The 18,723-nt window shown below is 39.2% G+C and overlaps 1 protein-coding gene across 2 annotated transcripts in view; it reads right to left on the bottom strand.

The window, feature by feature from the left end:
• LOC124794865 (70 kDa peptidyl-prolyl isomerase-like) overlaps positions 1-13,409 on the bottom strand; it is an 80,274-nt gene extending 66,865 nt beyond the window's left edge. The window contains exons 1-6 of one of the 2 annotated variants that reach the window (XM_047258541.1): positions 13,224-13,409; positions 11,746-12,941; positions 1,869-2,003; positions 1,145-1,353; positions 886-1,024; positions 622-789 (exon numbers count right to left, since the gene is read on the bottom strand). In XM_047258541.1, coding sequence (XP_047114497.1) covers positions 622-789; positions 886-1,024; positions 1,145-1,353; positions 1,869-2,003; positions 11,746-12,939 — 1,845 coding nt within the window. In that variant the 5' untranslated portion in view covers positions 12,940-12,941; positions 13,224-13,409. The remainder of the gene's footprint in view (positions 1-621; positions 790-885; positions 1,025-1,144; positions 1,354-1,868; positions 2,004-11,745; positions 12,942-13,223) is intronic. The other variant, XM_047258542.1, reaches the window with a different exon arrangement.
• Between the last annotated feature and the right edge of the window lie 5,314 nt (positions 13,410-18,723).

The following is an 18,723-nucleotide window of genomic DNA, read 5'->3' as shown; positions in this document are numbered from 1 at the left end:
GGCAAAACTTCCGCCATCTGTCCTGTTACAAACAAGGTACCAGGGGAAAGGTTTCAACCCCAGCCGGTGAGCTTGACCCTCCTCCCAGGGGGTGGCCGGGGAGGGGAAGGCTGAAGAATCAGAAGGGGTGTCACATCTGCTACCACTCTTTGAGACGGTCACAGAATGGTCATGCTGGTGAAGCTTTTGTTGCTTCATGCGCAAGGCGTCCACCCTAGTACCACCCACTCTGATCATGGGCTCGCCCCACGGGCGCCACCCAGCCACAGCAAGGGCCGTATGGGGGGAGTTTACCACAAATGACACTAGCTGATGTCTACTTTAATTAGTGGTATTAGCAAAATAAAATCCATGAGAAAATATGTATTGCAATGGCATAAGCAATCTGTTACTTCAAACATCTTTGCAATTTTCTTTAGTGTAGGATGTAATGAACTATCCCTTTTACGAAACACCTGTTTTCCAAATAGAAATTTTTTTTCCATCTCTACAAATCAAAATTGAAGCTATTTCATCGACAACAGATACTGTATAAGAACCATTACACAAAAAATTTACAATGCATTTAGGAGTAACACACCTTTTACTTCAGCAAAAAATAAATATTTGTTTGATACTAACCTTTCCTTTTCTAAAAAGAGCTTTAACATTTTGAGGCTGGCAACGAAGAACATTATCTACTGACTTCAGGGCAGCATCGTATGCCTTTATCTTCATCTGAGCTGCAGCCAAGTTATTGAATACCTTCAACCTATCTTCTAGTAGTTCTTGCAACTGTTTTTCCGCATCCTACAAATATTTGGAAACAAATCAGTGCATAATTACTTGATCAAGCAGGAAATGAACTAATGTTCATAAGTGTACTTTTAAAAATTGAATGATTACCTCTGAAATATCTTTCTTCTCAATAGAGAATCCACCTTCAGCTTCATCCAGAAACTCTATGGCTCGCCTGTAACTCTGTATAGCAAATGAGTATTCTTGCCTGGAAAACCACCAGTTTCCTCGTTCGCGTTTTTTATCGCTAAAACGAAATACGTGTAATACATATTAAGATATTAAGTCAAAAACACTGTAATTAGTTAACATCACATTCAACCAATTTTTAAAATCATGTACAAAGTACACAATCACAAATCCTTACCCTATTTCTCTGCGTTGGGCAATGGAAAGAGATTCTAGGTCTGGTTCACCTTCAGCACTCAGTAACTCAATTGTATACATAAGCTTTGCATCTGGTGGAATATCCGGTGAGCGACCTAAATTCCCATAAGCAAATCGTGGGCCAACTTCCAGCAAAGCAACTTCACCCACATTCATAAGAGGTAGAGCCAAATCAATTCCCTGTATGACCTGCATATGAGAAAGGTTTTGAAATGAGAAGCCTTGGTAAGAAAACGAGTCCTAGATGAAAATGCACTTCGGTGTAACAACTTTTCTGTTGCATGCTGCTGTTGGTAACAGTTCACGTGATGAATGATGGGAAATGAACATGATGAATCTTAAGTTTGGTGTGGGTCTCCAGTTGCACAGCTGCTCCATAATTTCCAACAATTCATAAATAAAGTTAGCTGGTATTTTGTTTTACTCTAAGTTAAGATGACCTATTAGGTTCTGTCCTAACCAATACCTGTAAAATCTTGACAGACTCAGAAAAGAAAGGGCAATATTCGTGAGAAACCTGATAGGATTGAACAATTCTCACTGGCTACTGTATACTATCACCTGTTTGGCTACAAATGGTAACCAGGTACCAATGGCAGCTTACAAGGGAAACACTGGGCATGCCATACGTGCACTTTAGCAAGTCATAACATTATTTTGTATTTCAGCGATACAATCACAATGAAGTTCAGCTGAGTACTTACCTCAACGTCACCAATTTGTATTTTGAGATTTTCAAACTTTTCTACTACCGTTCCATCTTCAAGGCGCCCCTCTAAATTTATTTCACATATATGTAAATTTTGTGGCCTATACTCATTTTCTGCTTTTTTAATGATCTGTAAGAGATAAAAGATTATCAAATCAATCTTTGCATATTACACACACACACACACACAGTAGCCGAGTTTATGAAATTAATGACATACTGTAAAAATCTTGTAAGAGGTATCTTTATGAAATTGTTCTGATGGTAATGTTTACTTTTACACATGATTCCACATAAATAAAGCCCTAATAAACAAACAAAAACTGCTCACAAGCTTTTGATGAATATCTGCATGATGTAAATTTTGCTCTAGAGTAGAAAGTAAGTTTGAAAACTAATCGGCTATGTCCAAGCTCTTTTTTTTTTTACATGCCTGTCAACTTGCTCAATACTCAAATGTAAGGTGAGTATTTGCTTATTCCCATTACTGGTAAAACCAAGTCATGCTTCATACAAAAATATGTATGAAAATGAAAAAATACGACGACTGGGAGAATGTTAATATTTATGAAGCAATGTACTCATTCTACCCCACAGTATGATATTCTGATGGTTCACTGAACATGGAAATCTAATCCATTGTTAGCTGAGTCTATGGAACAACAAAATTTCATTTAAAATGAACTAGAATCTTGTAATCACCAGTCATTCCATGCAATAAAATCATATTTCAGAATGAGCTGCAAGGCTGCCAGTATGTCAAGACAAACACAAACATTGTTATACACAGAAAAAAGTGAAGGAGACAAAATGAAACTTCACAGGTTGAGAGGATATGCGATATTATTTTAGTGTTTACAAAATCATGTCAAATTTAGAAAGAACTTTAGAGTATGAGTTCGTTCGTTTGTTTTAGGGCGTAAAAACAACTAAGGTCATGAGCGCCCAAGTCATAACCTTAGACCATCAAGAAGCAAAAGAACTTAAAAGAAAATTTCCATTAAGCCCAATTGACAGAAGGCAAGAGAGCTAAGAACACAGAAAATATACTGTAGAAACAGCAGAGCTCTGGAACCAAAGATAAATTTCCATCACCACATTGCTACGATAGACAAAAAGTAAAACGCGATCGACAGCCCGCGCATCTTTCACTAAACCAGCTGATAATTCAGATGGCACGAATATATGAGAATGTGAGTGGTTAAAGAAAGGGCATTTGCCCAGGAAATGGCGAACTGTCAAAGGTTGATGACAATGAGCACAAAGTGGTTGGGGGATCGCCACGAATGACAATGGCTAAAATAACAGTGCCCAATACGCAGCATAACTAAACTGATCTCCTTCTGGCGAGAGGGCCAAGATGATGTTGGCCAAGCTGCTGGGAGAGGTCTAATTTCCCGGAGCTTGTTTCTCTGAAGAGAAGAACAGTGGTGATACCGAAGTGACACCACCTGCCACCAGATGGCTACATGGAGATCATCCAAAGAGGTGGAAGAAATAGCAGACCAAGGTAGGACGACTGCAGCCTTGGCAGCACCATCAGCAGCCTCATTTTCTGTCAGACCAATGAGACCAAGAACCGACAAACATACTGGTGGCTCCCTTAAGAGTAAGCACGTCGAACATTTCTTGGACCCATTGCACTAAGTGATGGACTATGTACAGTACACAAGGCTCTGAAAGAGACAGGGAATTGGAGCAGATGACAACTGAAAAGCCTGTGTCTCCAGATTTACTGCATGGCCTGATACAGAGCGTAGAGATCTACTGTACCATAAATCGTCAGTACAAACGATGAAGGCACAACCAACACCACGGTCAGTCTGAGAGCCATCAGTGTACACAAAGGTCGAGAAACTTACAGTGATAGATTGAATATGGAATAATTTCCTTAGTAAGCAAACGAAGTCCAATGTGAACACAGACAGTCACATGAAGCCAAAGTGGTGAAGGGTTTACACCAATCGTGGAAGGGGCAGGTAGCGTGAGGTCAAGCTGCTGGAGCAGTAGTCGAAAGCGAACTCCAGGAGGTAACAGAAGAGGGGCGCACTCCATACTGGCAGTCAAAGAAGTCCTCAAAGGAGGAAGCATTGGAGGGTTGGCTGTACATGTCAGACAAACAGCATGTGTATCTGCTGAATAGAACACATCACATCAATATGACAGCAGTAGTTCAGCAGCAGCTCCTGCATGGAGACTAAGCTAGTGCAAAAGGTGCCAGTGTAAAAGACACCAGTGCCCGTATGGATTCCACAATGGTAGATACTTAAGACAGCATTAATATCGACAGATGCATAAACATAACACCTATAGTCTAGTTTCGAATGGACAAGGGAACGGTACACACGGAAGAGGGTGGTCTGATCCGCTCCAGAGGAAGTACTGCTTAGGATACACAGTACACTGAGGGAGCAGGCACAGCAGGCAGCAAATACATGTAGGAGGACCAAGAAAGTTTCATATCAAGCACAGTCCCAGGAGTTTTGTAGTTTCTGTGAACTAAGAGCAACAGGCCCAAGATGTAAAGGTGGTGGAAGAAACCCACTGCACCACCAGAAATTCATACAAACGTTTTTGTCAGTGTAAAAGCAAAAGCCACTGCTGATACTCCATGAGTAAAGACTATCAAGACATTGCTGAGGACACCACTCAAGGAGACAAGTTCAAGGAGCAATGCAATAGACTGCAAAGTTGTCAACGAAAAGGGAGCCAGAGAACAACTTGGTCTTTCAAAAATTTTTGAAGGAAACGGGGCAGGCAGCCTCAAAAGTCCATGTGTACAGAGTACGGAGGATATCAGTCCTCCAGCATGTGCCCTAGGCTTTCTCCATATCAGAAAACATGGCCAGTCTAGTATTTCTGCGGAAAACCATTAATGACTGCAGAATGGCACACTCAAAATCCACACTGTACAACAGTTAGTAGATTTCAAGATTCGAACCACCATACCAACTGGCCACAAATCATACATTCCATCACCTTGCAAACAGAGCTGATGAGAGAAATGGAGCAGTAGCTACAAGGAAGATGTTTGTCCTTACCGGGCTTAGGTCTAGGTACGACAGTTGCTTCATGCCACCATTTGGGAAACATACCATCTACCCACATGCGGTTGTGCATATGAAGGAGGAAGTGCTTGCCTGTGAGAGAAAGGTGCTGCAACATCTGAATGTGAACACTGTCCAGCCCTTGGGTGGAAGACTGGGATGAAGTGAGAGCATGATGTAGCTCCCTCAGAGTATAGGTAACCTTGTAGCACTCACAATTCTGAGAGAGAAGGGTATCACCTGAGCTGCCTCCACTTGTTTCCAAAGAAGGCAGGGTGACAGGGGTTGGAGCTTGGAAACTCCACAAAATAGCTTCCCAAGGTACTGGACAGCTGTAGGGTCCACAATGACAACACCTGCTACGGTCAGGCTGGAAATCAGGATATAGACCTTTGTCCCAGAGAACCAACAGAGGTAGTGGTGGTGGTGGATGGTTTGTGGGAAACCCAACTGCACAGTCATTAGCACACATACAATGACCCAAATTTTACACAGTCCAATCTAGCCACTGTCATGAATGATGATAATGATAACAACACAAACACCCAGTCCCCAGGCAGAGAAAATCCCCAACCCGGCCAAGAATTGAACCTGAGACCACGTGATCCACAGGCAGCAACACTAGCCACTAGACGAGGTTCAGACAACTGATTGAGGTTGCCCTGCACTAAGGAAGAGAGAGTGGAACTGTTGAAAGAACTAGTTAATGAAATCCAGCTAAGTTTTTTGCCATTACAAAAAATGTGACAACACTGTACATACAACTGTTTATAACGAACACAGTTCGCCATCACAGAACAAACAGTTAAAAACGCAGAGAGCATGTCTCCACGCGTGAATCTCGTTATGGCGCACCTGACCACCAGGGGACAGCGACACAGCAGAGTAATGATGAAATGTGAGGTATGGAATGTTCAGCAGCAGTAAGGATAACATTTGCGAGGTACACTACCTGGTCATCACAACTGGGAAAATGTTCATAGATGGAGGGAGGAATAAAGCCTCTAGTCGGCCTCCGAAAGCTCCCGACTGAGGTTACATGTAGGTGGGGTATGAATCAGCAAACAGGTAGCACACAGGAAAAGGTCACTCGAGTACGCACCTGAACGAACCACTCAATACGATGAACAAGCTGTTGCCCTTTTTGGCCTACCGATTGCGTAGCTGGTGATTTCACAGTCTGAGCCGAAGATTTGGTGGCTTGTTGCACAGGTGGAGGAGGAGGAGACATGGATGCTACTGTGATAATGGGTGAATTTACAACTGCAGTGCTGAATTTGAGGTTACAAGTCCGCATGGCCACATTCTCCATCGGGCGAGGTGTAGGACAAATGGTACTGTAAGCACCAGATGGTAAAACACAGGGCTTTCGATTAGCCAACAATTTGTGAGTGAGAGGGTAGGGCACTTTTTCCTGCACCCAGGTCTCCTAGACAGCCAGCTCATCGAGATACAACAGACATTCTCGGGATGAGGCTGCATGGTTGCATCAAAATTTTTCCATTATTGATATAGCAGGAAGGAGGAGGTGGGCAATCCCCTCATAAGCATCCCTGTTTCAACAGAACATGCGACTGTGGTTTTAACATTTACACTGGTTAGCAGCACATTGGGTTTGGAATGTACAGTCGAACCGTGATGACTTCATAGCCTGCTTTGATCTTTGATGGAAGCACTACTCTGTCAAACTTGATAAAAGTGCAGGTTGGCACTAAGGTTGCATCAAAATTTTTCATTATCCCATGGACTACAACGAAACCCTGATCAGTGAGTTAAGTCTGGATTTCTCTCTCAGACCATTGAGCAGCCTAGTATAAATTGTACCATGCAAAGTGTTCAGCATTCGGTGGAGCTGGGAGATTCTTTGATCTCTAGCCCTATCCCATTTACGTTTAGTAGACATAGACTGAAATGGTGACTGGCTCATTGCAAGAAAATTCTCCATAACTGACAGCATCTCCAATAGCGCGCTCCTTCAACTGGGTGTCCGCCCTCCAACAGGGCTCACCCGTCTTAGGTGGTTGTTCACACTTCCCGAACTCCTGATGGGGGACCAATTGGCAATTTGGAAAGGTAATAACTCACACAATCACCCCATCCTCAGTCTGGCCTGCACCAGGGAGTACATATGAACCCTGCCTTTCAGTCAACCTGGTGTTGGGAATTACGCATTACTCAGTCACCTGTTATGCTTCACACACATGAACCGGCCTTCAGGAGAGCACAGGTAGGAAGAAAAAACTAATAGGAACTGCAAATGCTAAAGCGGAGGAAGGGTAAGAGATGGAGAACAAATGGTTCAAATGGCTCTGAGCACTATGCGACTTAACTTCTGAGGTCATCAGTCGCCTAGAATTTACAAGTAATTAAACCTAACTAACCTAAGGACATCACACACATCCATGCCCGAGACAGGATTCGAACCTGCGACCGGAGCGATCGCTCGGCTCCAACCTGTAGCACCTATAACCGCACGGCCACTCCAGCCGGCTGGAGAATGAAGAAATAAAAGTAGTTGGACTGTTCTGACGTCAGGCAACTAAAAGCTCTGAACAATGTCCGAAAAATATCCCAGACATGTTCCCCAAGGGACAGGAAAAAATATAGGAGGACTGACATGCAACACAGAAAGGGAAAATATGCTGGAAAGGCTGGGGCCCTGTAGTACCCATGCACAATATCACCAAAGAATGGTGAGCTCTGTGTGGGAATGACCTCATTTATCAGTATGAAATTGCACCCCCTCTGGTGTGGAAACACACACCAACTAAACCACTGGATTTGGATATCTAACCAGGTCACCACCATAATCACCGACAGTGCTCATCTGGCGTAGTATGGAACAACGATTAATCACTGAACACAATGTGACACCATTCATCACCAATCCACCCTTCCCAGTCATGGCTTCTGGTTCTGCAACTGGTTATGGAATTTCTCAATTTTGAAAATAAAAAGCCATCTACTGGACCAATGTGGTAAAACAAAAACAATAAATCAGGTTACCTTCCATTCAGAAAGCTGTTGCACGCAGCAACTGTTATTGACTTGCAAATAATAGAATACAACTCAACGAACTGTGGATGAAGCCCGACCAACAGGCATTACGTGCATTGATCAATAATGATAGTGCATTGAGAATGGCTAGTTTCTAGCTGAAATCTAGATCTGCCAACAAAATTTGAAAAGGACAATTGATAGCTGAAATCTATTATTTACAAAACCAATAAATGATCTTTAAATTATTAATGAATATGACTAGTACAAAATTTTCTTCTTCTGTGTTGAGATTGTGAGTATCAATTTCAAGGTTCTTTTAAAGTAAAGATGTTTATATTTATCACTTCCTCGGATCCAAACATTTTAACAGGATATCAAGATAGTGAATGAACAAGAAGTAGTCTCCTCTGGTAAGAATGATGTAGATTTTGCATCTGCAAAGGAAGAATTACATTCCCTGAATCCCCAACTATTAAGGTGGTTGTTAGTCCTGTTAAGTAGCAGCGGTCAGCAAAGTCAAATTACAAAGTGCATACCTTAAGAAAGCACAGAGAATTTATTGAACATGCGCATGATTACGCCTGAGCAAAACTAATTACCCTCTTCAATGAAAAAGAAAATTTGGAGTTTTAGCAACTTTTGAGGAATTTTTATCAAATGTCAATTCAGTTGCTGAATTATTTGCTCCTACAATGGAATGGTGTAAATTTTAAGTTATACCAGTGCCCCCATGTAATAAAAATATTCTTTAGCGCATTACATCTGCATAAAAACATGATAGACGAAGCAAAAGGAAAGTGAACCAAAAATGGCCCATGTTCAAACTGCAGAGTCATTCTCAAAAGCAGATGAGAGTGTTCCTGCCACAGTGCCAACAAGAGACACTATTATTATAATAGATGCAGGAGAAAAAGTGGTGAAAGTGAAAAGATACATGATCCGAAGTACTGAAGAACCTTTAACCATGTATGACAAAGAACATTCAGTGTTGGAAGATCAAAATTTTATGCAGCATGATTTAAGTCGGTGGTTCCAAATCCACCTCAGTGAGTCCATTTGTGTGAACATTCTGCAGATTTTGCATTTTAGATGGTAACTTTGAAGAACCTACTTAATTCAGTGAACTGTGACACCCTGGTTGATTGTGTGAAGTTGTTTGCTGTATGTGTTGCAAGGTGAGAGACCTCTTCGCTTCAATAATGTATGGCTGTGTGAACAAATTTTTTTACATAAAATGAAATACAACTGATGCAACGCAAGTCAATTAACCTCCACATATCAACTAATAGACTCCCTTAAGTATTTCTCAGTTTCAGGAGCAATCACTGAAATGCGAAATAAATAGGTCAAACTGATAAGTTGCCAGTTACCAGCTAACAATATGTTATTGCTAGCACTACTGCCACTGCTGTTTTCCCAGTGAAAATCTAAAATCTCACCATCTCCCAAAACTTGTGAACAAATTTTGCCACTATATATTTCTCATACCTCTGTTACCTTAGATACTTCTTTACCAACAGTTACTTTTGTGTTCTCTCTCTCTCTCTCTCTCTCTCTCTCTCTCTCTCTCTCCCTCCCTCCTGTCCCCTTTTCATCACAAAAGTGCACAACCTCCCAAGCAAAGAGGGGGATCTATAGCAGATTCCTTGCACAATTAGGCAATGTGTGGATTCAAGAATGCCCATGCGTGCATGCACTCTTTCCACAAATATTTGTGCACCCCCTTTTATTCCCACACGAGGAAAGAGGCATCATGTGGACATACTTTTATGTCCTTTTCCCTGAGAGCACCACAAATAGGTCACTGGTATGAGCAATAGAAACTTATTTTTACAGCTTTTCCACATTTACAAAATAGCCCACCAATGCACCATTCTTCTACAGAAACAATACAGTCTGCCCACATTTCCTCACCCAGAAAGTGGATATTCATGCAAACAAAGTTGACACTCTGCACAGTGATTTATGGGAATGACCATAAATAGAAAATGCCAGTCGCTCCCTCCAACCACCTTGCTGAGTGTCAACCCACTTTGTGCGAGCAGTACTTCACAGCAGGATCCAGGGCTATTACAAGCCCCAGACACACAACCTCTGAATGCAACTTGGAATTAACATACTCAAGAACTTTGCGGACATCAAATTTACCACAAGAACGCACCAACCTCCAAATATGCTGTCCATATATAACAGCACACGTTGTCATATCTAAAAAGTCCAGTAGCTACTGAACATTTCGCATGACAATTTTTTCATATAAATTCACAGAAACACTTGTATTCCAGAAACATGAACATTTGACACACAAAATTGACAATTATATTCAATGAAGTAGTACTTACAGCAACATACACATGCTTCTGCAATTGCACTGACACTGTGTCTTAGCGTATAATTACACTACAACCATTCCGTAACCCTATAAATTTTATTTGTTTATAGTAGCTAGTTATTATGTGTGTTTATTCGATTCTTTATTGCTAGGCCTACTTCATTATTCACTTATGTACAATACCACATGCCAATTACTGTGTTGTATTTACTTATTATTCCAGTACCACATACAACGTCCAACCACCCTTCTGCCAATCACTCCATGACACTGAAGCTAAACAAATTAAACAACAAAATTTCCACCAAGGTAAGGATTTCCCACAAACCTATTACAAAGCTGTCAAAAATTTCTATTAATGAACAACAAAGTCGATATTCCATAACCAAACTTTTCTTCTGAGCTATCACTCACACATGTAGCCATAATTTTTAATTTAAGCAATATATGTATCATAAAGAGTAAATTGCACTGATTCACACAGTCATTTCTTCCATTACCTGAATCACTACAACAAAATTAAAGGAATTATCTTTTGTGCAGACAGAACACATTTATCAAGAACTTACCAGAACTTTTAGGTTTCAATGTGAATCAATCAACCTACAGTTTACAGGCAATACTAATGCAACACTATAATGACAGTAACTCAATGAAAAAGTTTCTAATACTCTCCTGTGGAGGAAAAATAATGCTGGATGATTTCAGAATGATTTAAGTTAGCAAACAGAAGGTTATGGCTTTGATCTCTTCCTCTTTTCTGGTCAACACTATACATTTCATGCTGCAATCAGTATTCACGTATTAGTCTGCCATTTCTACAATATCCATTTCACTGTCCCTCACTTAAAGAGGTCATTTTCAAACTTTGAAGTAGGATTTTTCAGTTTGAAGTCAGATTTTTAATGTTTCTCAATACAGATGATATAAAACATCACCAAAGCTTCGCTTCATATTAAAACTTATTACCACTCATATAAGGTCTTTCCTTCCTTTCTGCCAATTATGTGAGGCACCAGGGCAGAAACAATGTACTGAACAAACCTGTTTTCTGGGTACCAATAATTCAATTTTTATATTATATTAACAACCCACAGCTCCTACAGTAATTTAGTTTGAGAGACTAAAACCTCCAAATGCCAGTTATTTTACCATTTCTTACTGTGAAAACCATAATTAGTATAGTGTCCAAAGCATTGTAAAATCTCTGACTGCTTAGTATAGCAACCTGGTGCATTGCTTGCATATACTTACACAAGCATTACAGTTTCTACGCACAAATGTCGTTAACTTACACAGCTTTTGCAAAAACGTATCAGCAGTAGTTTTAAACCATCACCTCTTCATAACTTATAAATTATTAGCACTAATTATAATGTTTGCATAGACATAGGCTATAAATAATTTTTATGAATTATCATCATGAATGTTTGGCAAATATCAGTTTTACTTGACATTAACTGCAAAAGACTCCTGAAAGAAATATTACATACCTTCTTCTTAAGATGTCCACTGCCCAAAATATCCAACCATTCATCTTCGGTTTCATCCTTTGATACTGGTAATTCAGATCTTTTATCAGTGTTCTCATCTGTCTCCTCTTGTTTACCAGACGTGTCTAATTTTAAGTCTTCCTGATTCTCTCCTAGATGTGTGTTTCCAGCTATTGCAGGTGATTCAGTTTGTTTTTTCTCTTCCACAGACTCTCCTTCACTTTTATTCAAAGCAGAATGCTTGTCCTCAAACTCAATTTGTTGCTTTCTTTCTACAGGGTCCTTTTTATCACCTTCATGTGAAACAAATTTTAGATGTTTTTCACTTTCTGAAATTTCATCACTTTCAGTCTTTGTTTGGATCTCGGACCTTTCATTAGATATAAAAGAATTATTACTATTCTCACTACTCTCTTTCACATTTTCATTCTCAGATTTCTGTTCACTCGGACCTAAAGACTCTCTTTGCTGCACAGTCTTACTGTTACTTGACCAGTGATCATCAGATCTGAGATCTGCATTTTCACCGAGTGTGAGTGAATTATCATTTGATTTAAAGTCTTCAGCGTCAGTCTTATTAATTTGGGGACTTACTTTCAGTACATCCATGTTGGTTTGTAGATTAGTATTATCCGAGTCCTTTGCTACCTCATCTCTGGGCACTGAATCACTTGTTTTGTCCGGAGGAAAGGTAAAACTGTTAACACCATCACGATTTTCTTCGGCTTCCGTTGCTGTTTGTCCGTTCTCTGGCGCAATTTTGCTCGATGTTTTATTAAGCCCATTTTCCCCAATGTCCACACTACCTGAACTATCTTGGCCACTGACATTAAAAGCAGAATTGTGTGTCCTTTCAGCAACACCTAAATCTTCATTTTCACTTGCTTCGCTGGGCTTCCCAACATTTGTATTGGCAGCTAATAACCCTTCCTCTGTTGGTACGTTCGTTCTGCTTTCATGAAGGATAAATTGATTAACGTCGGTCGCTGAAGGCACAAATTTATCCTTCCTCACGCCCCCACCGAAAAGAAAATCCTCTGGCTGGTGTTCAATGTGCCTGTCTCCCATAAAACCAAGCTCTTCACTGCTACGTAAATTTTCCATCATTCCCAATTCGGCATGTTCCTGTGGTTTAGAATGTTCCGCTGAACTCGACACGAATCTGTCGGTATGAATGTGATCGCCACTTTCCATATCTGTGCGACAAATTAAAAAAAAATGAACATTCATTACTAATGCAACGTACAATTTGCGCAGTTAGGTTTAGTACTTTTAATTTGAAGATAAATAACCACCCCATTGGTGAAGCAATAACTTAAAACAACACATATCTTCAGCGACTTACTTTCCGTACGTAATTCATAAAATTGTATATTAAACATTTCTTTTTAAAAATACAGGAACTATAAAAAAGCCGGACGAATTAACGAAACATCCTATGACATTTACAACAGGAATATGAATCATACTATACAAACCAGGAGTTAGATAATCACTAATTATTCGGTGCAACCGCGTCGCGTGATAACGCTATACAGAATTTCGGTGGGTATTTCAGGCACTACTGTCAACCACAAACTTCTACGAAACCGAACCCGTAACACGCCGCATTACTCACAAACATTCTTACTTAACCGGGAGGTGATTGGCAAAACTTTACAGTTCCCAAAGATATTATTTTCGCGATTCCAAAGTTACGATAGTCGAAGAGGATAGGCCATGAAAAATCATATTTGAATACATAAAGAAATTATAGGGTCACATTACGAGGTTATGCTTGTAATGGGTTAAATAGTGATTAACTCTTTAAGGCTACAGTAGGAACAAAAGGTTTCTTTCTATGCAAAACAAATATCTACTCAACGGTCAAATTTCACCTGATTAATATCAGCAACATTTGTGTTTAACTGGGATTGTACGCGCGTAACTAAAAACTATTCCATCTTGTACGCAAGAGGTATGAGAGAGGCTAAATACCATCAGATTTCAAGAAGAATATAACAATTCCAATTTCAGAGAATGCAAGTGCTGACAGATGTGAATATTACCGAACTACAGTACCACTCTAATGAGTCATGATTTCAAAATACTGACGAGAATTATTTCCAGAAGAATGGGAAAACTGGTTGGAGATGACCTTTGGGAAGTTCGTATCCGAAAAAAGACAATACTCACCCTACGATTTATTTTAGAATATAGAGTAAAGAAAGGCAACCCTACATCTAGAGAAAACTTCTGACAATATTGCACGGAATACACTCTTTCAACTTCTGAAACCGTGAGGGGTAAAATAGAGAGAATGAAATGGTATTTACAACTTTACCTAAACAAGACTCCAATTAAAAGACTCAAAGGGCATGAAAGGGAAGCAGTCGTTGAGGGAGCAGCAAAGGAAAGCAAAGAAGAATTTGGGGAAGGAAATAACGTTCAGGGAGAAGAAATAAAAACTTATAGATTTGCCAGTGACATCATAATTCTGCCAGAAACGACAAAGGGCTTATAACAAGAATTAATGGAATGGACAGAGTCTTGGAAGTGGAATGCTTGTTTACTTGTTTGTTTGCTGTCCATATAACAATCAGTCTTCGGAATTTGTCATAGATATTACTTCACATATACAAAGGTTTAGTTAACATACTTCAGTGCACACACTGATATAAGTAGTGAAAGTCAGAAATTACCTTTTTTTTCGTTCCAAAAACTAACTAATAGTATAAACACTGTTTTACAGATAGCTTACAACTTGAAATATAAATGCATGCATTGATATAGTGTGTGAAGATTCGAAATTATCATTTTTGTGTTGTAAAAACAAACTTATGCTATATATACTGTTAAAGGGATATTACAACTTGAAATCTTCCACTGAATTTTTTCCCCTATTAATAAATGATTAAGTTTATTCTTTAAAGTGTTTAAATTAGCTGTCTTGAGGCCAGATGGAAGTCTTTTATAAAAGATGTTTCCTATTGCAGGTGGACTATGATCTGCAGCATTTTTTTGACATGCAGTTCGGTGAAAGATTTCCCTTCGCCGTGGATTGTCCCTACATACATTACTGTTTGTTGCCTTATATTCTGGATTTTGTTTCACAAATATTATTGCATGCAGAACGTACACAGTGTAGATGGTTAGTATTTCATATTTTCTGAAGATTCCTCTCTTCTGTTTACCTTAGCTACCACTCTTACCGCCTTTCTTTCCTTTTTTTTTTTTTTTTTTTTTTGTAGTTTGAAGAGCCTGATTGTATAGACAGCTGGTGCCCTGCCACGTATCTTAATAACATACTAATGATGTAGACGTATCACTCTGAAGTACATTTGTGTCAAGCTATCATGATCTACGAATGCTGACACCCTTTTCAGTAGGTACATATTTGTACTCATTTTCTTACAGATATGGTCTATATGTTCTTTCCATGACAGGCGTTCCTCAGCAGTTATGCCCAAAAATTTGTATATGTTTGTGTAGCCAAGGGCCAATGGAGGTGTAAATAGAATTATGTTTATGTTCTGGTTATAGCTAAGTGTAAATTGCATTGTCACTGTCTTCTCTTTATTTACGAGTAGCTTATTTGCAGTAAGATAACTTGACAGAAATTTATAATTTATTTCCCTACTGTTTGTAGTAGTTTGCATATCACAGCCCCAGCTGACAAAAGATGTGCCATTAGCATAGGTTTTGCAGTTTTGGGGTTCACTTAAATCGTTAATGTGCACAAGAATCAGGAAAGGCCCTAATATACTTCCTTGGGGCACACATCATTGAAGTATCTTGTCAGTTAATTAGGTTGCTACCAACTCTTCACTTCTTTTATAAGTTAGCTTGACACACTTTTTCCTGTCTTCCAAATAGCAGGTAACTTCTACTCATATCCAGGAAGGTACCTGTTACCTTATCTCCATTTGGCATGTCTAATATTTGATGTATATACATTGCTACTGCTTTTCTAAAACCTTACTGTAGATTGGTAAACAGATAATGTTTGATGAACTATGCCTCAAGTTAATTTAATATTATTTTCTCTAATAATTTCCTAAGCTCTGAAGTTAATGATATTGGCCTATAGTTTCTCATGTCAGTTTTTATTCCCTTCTTATACACTAGTAGAATTTCAGTGATTTTCGAAAGCACAGGAAATTCTCCATGGCAGAGGGAAATATTTATTAGATGTATCCAAGGCTCACTAATTCTCCTCTGCATTCCTTCAGGGGCGGCTTAATGTCACCCCAGCCTCAATACATTTTAGCTGGAAGTTTTGAATCATTTGTACCACCTGTACTAAACATCTGTAAGAATTTATCACACGCTTCTTTTGAATCATTTGTTATATCGTCATTTTCTTTTAATGTTACGCTCGTGTGCTTATGAGATTGCTGTTTTCCACATTCTTCATACACTATTTTCCAGGCTGTTTTACTAACACAGGTTGAGTTGCTTATTCGATAGGTATATTTATAAGCTATAAGGTTAGTCAAGAAATCTCCGTATTTTTTCTGAGCAGCTTGTATTTTGTTAAACAGTATTGTAATTTAGTATCTCTAAAGAGTCCGAACAGTCTTTTGTGCTCTCTTTCAGTTCAATGATTTCTGGAGAGAAATTCTCATCTTTGTGATTAATAGCTTTGATTACTTATTTTACTAAACGACATGTTTCATTGAAAGTTTTATTGAATAGTTCACGCAACTTTTCCCATCAATCATTCACATTTGTTGCATTGTAAGCTGGTTCCTATTTTTCATTGTCCAGTGCCCTCTTAGGTTTATTATAATTGAATTTTCTTTAATACATAAATGTTTCACTTTTAGTTGTATCTACATTCCCTACACCAGTTTCCATAGTCAGGGCTGTGTGGTCAGATACGAGGTCTGTTCAATAAATTCTGGAACATTGCCCACAAATTCTTTCTGTGCTTGCCTTTTTCTTACTGTGCATGGTCTCCTTCGAAATATATATTCCACAATTGATACATCACTCCCAATTCCGTTTCAGCTTCTGGAAGCAGCCTAGGTACGCCTTTTTCTGGATCGCGCAAAGCGCTGTCTGCAAATTTTCTTTTATCCCGTCTACCGTTGCAAATCTTCTTCCTTTCAATGTCTCAACATCATAACCATAAACCCATGTCTCAGCACCAGTTATGATTCTCTTAAGGAACATCTCGTTCTCATCTGATCGATCCAAAAGCTCTTCACAGATTGCGCGGCGAAGGTCTTTCTGGTCTTGATCCATGAGCCTTGGTACAAACGTGGCGGCAACACGGTGCATTCGAAGATGCTGTGTCAGAATTTCATGAGATGATCCAACTGAAATGTTACATGCATCTGCAATCTCTTGGACAGCCAGTCTTCGATTGGTACACGCACTTTAGTTGAAGTTCCTGGCATGAACGTCCTCAGTACCTGTCGAAGGACGTCCTGAATGGGGGTCATCTTTAACTTTCGTCTGGAAAATTTTAAACAGTGTGAACCATACGCAGCACATTGTATGACCTAAGCACTCATCACTCTATGCCTCCTGTATCATTTGGTGTGTCTCTGTAAATGTTTTTTTGAGTTTGAAGGAAAATGTAATGCACACACATTGGTCCTCTAACTCTATCATCTCGAAATTCGCTGACTGTCAACACAACGTTCAACTCAATACATCACTGAACAAAAACTAACTGACATATGAAACTTCCAGAAGTTACACAATAACCACAGGGGTATACAGGAATGCCAACCACATTTCGCATCAACACAGCACTGGTGCGAAATTACGAATGTTCCAGAATTTTCTGAACAGACCTCGTATGTCGTTTTCTACGATGGTTATGTTTATGTTCTCCTTTAATATGTCTCTGAGAATGTGGTCAATGCATGTCTGTCTTTCTACAGCAATTCTTGTAGGTTCTGTGTTTATGTGATAATAATTATAACACTGAAGTAAGTCGACACAATGAAAATAATTATTGCCATTATTTAAAGGACCTATGTTGATGTCTGTAACAAACATCACATGTTCTTTATCTACTGATGTCTTCTCCAGTAGGTCTTCCAGACAGTTGGAAAATTCTTCAGTACTGCTTCCAGGTGACCTATACAGAGCTGCTATAATTAGGCTTTTGTTCCCTAGTTTTGAATTTATTGCTGCAACTCAAGTACCATTTCTTTACTCAGATTATCAATTGACTTTATCACATGCTACATCATTTCTGCTATAAATGCCTATCACTCAACCTTTATGTGTCCTTCTAAAGTACAAATTTATGAGTTCATAATTTCTTAGCCTGTATCCATATGCTTCCTCTTTCTTGCAACCTAATTCGCTCGCTATGAAGAAATTTGGTTTTGATCCATTTACATGTATGTCCAAGTGAACATTCTGGTATGTAAGGATTAAATTTCTACGTTTTACTATAAAAAAGCATCCCTATTACTTTTGTGATCAGTAATTTTTTTTAAGTTGACTTTCTCTGCGATGGTTTTGCTTATTTTCTCATATAAAAGTTTCTTGCCTTCGAAATTTAGATGCAACCCATGTTTGATATGTAGAAATTTGTTCATTTTACCCATATCCACTATTCTACATTTTCCAAACGAGGCACACAGCGATTTGATTTTGATGTCCATTTTTCGTTTCTCCTTCTTGACACACGAATTGTATGTTTGGTCATGCCTGTGATGTAGCGTTGTAACTATTGTGTTTCGAGATTTGTTAACTTCTAAGAAATTCTCAAGTCTTGCTAAGCAATTTTGTGCCTTGTTTCTTGCGACATCGTTGGCACCAGCTATACACACGACATATTCATTTTCATCTTTCATTTCTTCCTGCAAGTCGACACCGGTAAAATTTATGATTCTTTCACCTGGTTTCACTATTCCCATTGTTTGGAAGTCTTTGTTACTGTCTTCTAAAATACTCGCCAGGTTTCTGCCATGGGTGTCTGATAAGAAAAGAACACTGTACCGTTCTCGTGACTGATTCTTGGTTCTGTTG

The sequence above is a fragment of the Schistocerca piceifrons genome, chromosome 4 (assembly GCF_021461385.2).
Source record: "Schistocerca piceifrons isolate TAMUIC-IGC-003096 chromosome 4, iqSchPice1.1, whole genome shotgun sequence".
Classification (NCBI taxonomy): domain Eukaryota; kingdom Metazoa; phylum Arthropoda; class Insecta; order Orthoptera; family Acrididae; genus Schistocerca; species Schistocerca piceifrons.
Note: the sequence above shows the minus strand (reverse complement) of the source record. Positions and strands in the feature narration are given on the sequence as shown.